General features: G+C 30.5%; 1 protein-coding gene across 1 annotated transcript; it reads left to right on the top strand.

The window, feature by feature from the left end:
- Positions 1 to 3,281: 3,281 nt before the first annotated feature.
- LOC108551628 (eukaryotic translation initiation factor 4E1) lies at positions 3,282 to 5,031 on the top strand. Its single transcript, XM_017905860.1, has 6 exons — positions 3,282 to 3,439; positions 4,095 to 4,215; positions 4,282 to 4,389; positions 4,451 to 4,573; positions 4,654 to 4,750; positions 4,825 to 5,031. The coding sequence occupies exons 1-6, from the start codon at positions 3,291 to 3,293 to the stop codon at positions 4,857 to 4,859; spliced, it is 633 nt and encodes a 210-aa protein (XP_017761349.1). The 5' UTR covers positions 3,282 to 3,290; the 3' UTR covers positions 4,860 to 5,031.

The raw sequence follows: 5,031 nt of genomic DNA, 5'->3' as shown, positions 1-5,031 counted from the left end.
TAAGGAAAAAATCACTCTACGCGAATCAGTGGGAAAATTCGATTCAAGAAGCCTAATTCAAAAACTAGAAGCCAAAAAAGTAAATTGCGCAACTCGATCTGAGAGCCACTAACACTTCCGGCACTATTTCTTGAAAACGCACGCTCGAAACCGAAAAAAAATATCCAATCCCGATAAGGAAAAAATCACTCTACGCGAATCAGTGGAAAAATCCGATTCAAAAAACCTAATTCAAAAACTAAAAGCCGAAAAAGTAATTTGCGTCACACGATCTGTCAGCCACTGACACATTCGGCACTATTTTAGAAAAACGCACACAGGAAACCGAAAAAAAATATCCAATCCCGATAAGGAAAAAATCACTCTACGCGAATCAGTGTAAAAATCCGATTCAAAAAGCCTAATTCAAAATCTAAAAGCCAAAAAGTAAATTGCGCAGTACGATCTGAGAGACACTGACATTTCCGGCACTATTTCTCGAAAACGCACGCTCGAAACGGAAAAAAAATATCCAATCCCGTTAAAACAAAAGTCACTCTACGCGAATCAGTGGAAAAATCCGATGTAACGAGCCTAATTCAAAATCTAGAAGCCAAAAAAGTTAATTGCGCAGCACGATCTGTCAGCCACGGACACTCTCTCCACTATTTTTCGAAAACGTACGCTCCAAGCCGAAAAAAAATATCCAATCCCGTTAAAATAAAAGTCACTCTACGCGAATCAGTGGAAAAATCCGATTTAACGAGCCTAATTCAAAAACTAGAAGCCAAAAAAGTTAATTGCGCAGCACGATCTGTCTGCCACGGACACTCTCTCCACTATTTTTCGAAAACGTACGCTCCAAGCCGAAAAAAAATATCCAATCCTGTTACGGAAAGAATCACTCTACGCTGTTATACCGAAAAAATCTAACCGAAAAGCCTAATTTCAGAAATATAGGCGAAAAACGTATAGTGTGCAGAACGATTTCACAGGCACCTGCTTTTTCGTTACTTTGTTTTACATATGCACCTTCAATCGTAATATAATTGCCCTACTGGTTGGAGAACAGCCTACTCTATGCAGTAGGAAGGAAATATTCTAATCCACAATTGAAATTTAGAATGTAAAAGAGATAATACGTAACTATATTGCAATGGAACCTCAAGATCGAAGAAAAATTGAAAAAACTGTTTAAAAGCTGCCTATTCAGAGTAATGTTGATCAAATATTCCAACGAACTGTTGAAATTTAGAATCTTCTACAGGCGATCATAACGGACAATGCGATAGTATTATAGGATCTCGCACTCACACCACTTCATTTCGCACATGTATCATTACACAGTTTACACTATGTAACATCACTTTTTTTCACATATAGTATATTACCACCGTAGAAATGTTCACAGTTAGTAATCTTGAACTCCGTAAAGTAATTAAAACGTCAATCGGCGATATCACTACTTCACGAAACATTCTGAGATTTAATGTTTCATTTTGACGCGTGAGAATATTTCACCATGTTACTGTTATGCCCGCTTGCCGTCAACTGGAAGTTGGTTGTAGCCGGATATGCTAGGTATTTTTGTAGCGGGAAAATGTTGCATCTTTGAAATAGCTATATGATAAAGTATCGATGTATAATATCAAACGACGTCTCTTATATTTAATAATATCAATGAAGCATTTATAAATATATTTCAGTTGCGAAAAATTCCAAATTTCTATAATTAATTCATGAACTGGAATTATTAATTATTCCATTATACTGCAGTAAATAAGATTGCTATAGAAAAGTGTTTTTCTTGTATAATATTCTTATTATTTTGTAATAAATATATGCTAGCATAAGAAAGCGTAAAAAATAAATTCTTTTATTAAGAAATTTTATTGACATTTGTTTCTTTACAATATTTTCATAGGCGAAAAATGAATACAAAATAAAAAATAGATTGAAAAAAAACTACAAACTATAGACAGGAATCGATACCTGGACTTCCAGCATATGAATTTTCGAATGTCACCGTTAGGCCACAACTCTACTTGGAAACTAATGCAAATAAATCTATAATTAAAGATATAATAAAATTTTAATCATAAATATCTCAAAAACTAACGAGTAGTTGCAGCTATAATAATATATATTCTTGAACTTCAGGCGAAATCTACAAACCTGCAAAGTTTCAACTAAATCAGGTGACCCGAAGGACTTGCACTCTCCTGGTAAGCCTCTCCGCCTTTCCATTTACTTGAGACGTATACAGTGTTGTATAATCTACTATAATTCTTTTCTACCTACACCAATTCTTGAACTCTAGGATGGTATATTCTCCTTCATTATCATATTGAAGACTGTGTGTTGTTCTACTTTGCTTCTGCTGCTGCAACATATTTTTGCAATTTCTGTAGTACTTCAGTAATTGATTCCATAAGATATATAATCACAAAATTAATAAAATCTAAGATTGTCATCACATACCTATCTCTATCCCATGTCTCTGGCTCTACAAGTCCATATATATCTAAATGTATTATTTAGTATTACAAAGTATTACGAAGTAAACTTTTCAAGAATTATCTTATGGATATTAGAGATTGAAATTCGTGTTGAACAGTGTTATCCATATATACACCACCGGTTAGTTCCCATGTACCAAAGCTGATATGTGGTACATTAAATGGTTGATAACCACTGCTATAGATGAATACTGAGAAATTATTTTGATAATAATTGAGTACCGTGATATATATTTACATATTTCACTGTTTCACTAACACTATAGTCTTTTTCAAAGTAAAATTGACGTCACGCATAACAGAAAAAGAGCAAAGAGAGATGATTTCCGAATTTAGGTTATGAAAAGAAACATTCCGGTGTAAAGTCTATTTTACACCTTGTCTATGATATTAATATCAATAGAAAAACTATTCGTTCTAAATTATAAACAATACTCATAATGCTTACAGATACAATAATTAAATAAAATTTTGATTAAATTATTAATGTTATGAAGTAATGATATCTACTATAAATTAGTTACATAAACTATTTATATTAAACCAAAGTTTTAAATTTAATTTCGTAACTAGTTTTTGAATTTAACTTATCCATGAAACATAATCATGAAACCGTCGGTAAATGCATACAGATGATTTGCGTTACGTAAATTTTGTTCTTAATATGAAATATATCAGTTAAAATTTTTCCAGCAGAAAATCATTTGTTTTTATTATTGCATTTCTCTGATCACATGATTTTTGACGTTATAACAACATATAGCCATATGTACATGCATTGTCATTTCGAACATGGCTGTGGTGGAGTGTGAATTAAAGAACGATAGTTCGACCGATTTGTCGGAAACACCAGTGCCTTTAAATGAAACGGTTAAAACGATCGAAAAACATGAAACATCGGGAATATCTTTACAATCATCCTGGACATTTTGGTTAGACAAGTAAGAAACTTGGTTATTTTTTACTGCATAAAATTCCAAATTAAATGAACAATATATAAAAATTACAAATTGAACGAACAGTGTATAATAGGAAAGTACATCCTTTTTTGTTGTATTTCATTCTTTCGTTTAGTATTACAAAAATGTATACCTGCAATTTATTTTTTAGTATCAAAGATCTATTATGACTATGACAAAATATTTATAGATTCAAAAATAGAAAATAACGACGTCAAACAATATTAGTTATTGTATCAACCTTATTTATACATATATCAATTGTATGTGTTAGGTCATATACATTTCTCATGATCAACTAGAGACCCATATTGTTTTGTAATTATTTAACAACTAATGTATTATGTTAATATTCCAAATTACTATTTTTGGATATAGTTTTAAAATTATAAATATATGGTTAGAAAAGTTATATCTATTTGTAGCTATTTATAGCGCATCTAATGTATAATGTACAATAATCATGCAAAATCCTATAATTTTACTTTTTTGGAATTTTATATGTTCCTTAACTAATATTCTTTGCCTTTTTATTATGTCATAGAAAGAAATTTAATAAGACATAATTCTGAAAAAGTTAAATCATTGTTTGCTCATAGTGTATATACAAAGTTCTAAAGAGTTGAAAAATTGACAGAGCTATTTCTGGCACAACTGTCGAAGAATATAAAGAAAATTTAACGAAGATTTATACTGTGAACACTGTACAAAGCTTTTGGGCTGTTTTCAACAATATACCAAATGCTAGTGATGTACAAGTAAGTATGTTTATAAGTATGTATATTAATAACAATGCAAACAAAAATTAATTACTTTTGTAATAGGTCAGATTTAGTTACCATTTGATGAGAGATGAAAGATATCCATTATGGGAAGAACCCGTTAATCAGCATGGTGGGACGTGGAGATTAAAATGTCAAAAATCTGATACTGTAAGTACTATAGTTTTGGTTGGTATCTTAAATATATAAATGATAATTCTAATAACTCTAGGAAAAAATATGGAAAGAAATGGTGCTTGCAGCCATTGGAGAACAATTTGCTGAATGTGTTGCAGAAGGTGATGAAATTTGTGGAATAACTGTATCTATTAGAGAGCGAGAGGATCTTATTCAAGTAATATTTTAGAAACATTACAAACTATTTAAATGAGAAGTATGAACTATATTATAAACTTTTCATTTTTTACTGTTCAGATATGGAATACAAATGCTACTTTAGCCCCAAAAGCTACGGTTCTAAATAAGGTTCATTCTCTCTTACCCGATGTAAACTTCTCTGAATTTTATAAACGTGAGTTTCTGAGAATTACTTTTATATAACTTTGTTCTACATTTTATTCTCAATATATCATATTCATTTTACAGCACATCAATCACACCATGCTTATGGCCGTCGTTAAAAGAGTGTTGGTGTTATCAATGTGTTAATTAATTTATAAATATAAATTTACAGATAAAAATGTAATTACAAAAATGAAAATGCATCATATAATTGTACAAGAAAATTTCTATAAATTTGTAGTTAAAGAATCTATATAAATTTTTTATTTTTTGATACTAAATTATGTATTA

Source organism: Eufriesea mexicana, unplaced genomic scaffold, assembly GCF_001483705.2.
Source record: "Eufriesea mexicana isolate 0111107269 unplaced genomic scaffold, ASM148370v2 scaffold474474898, whole genome shotgun sequence".
NCBI lineage: Eukaryota > Metazoa > Arthropoda > Insecta > Hymenoptera > Apidae > Eufriesea > Eufriesea mexicana.
Note: the sequence above shows the minus strand (reverse complement) of the source record. Positions and strands in the feature narration are given on the sequence as shown.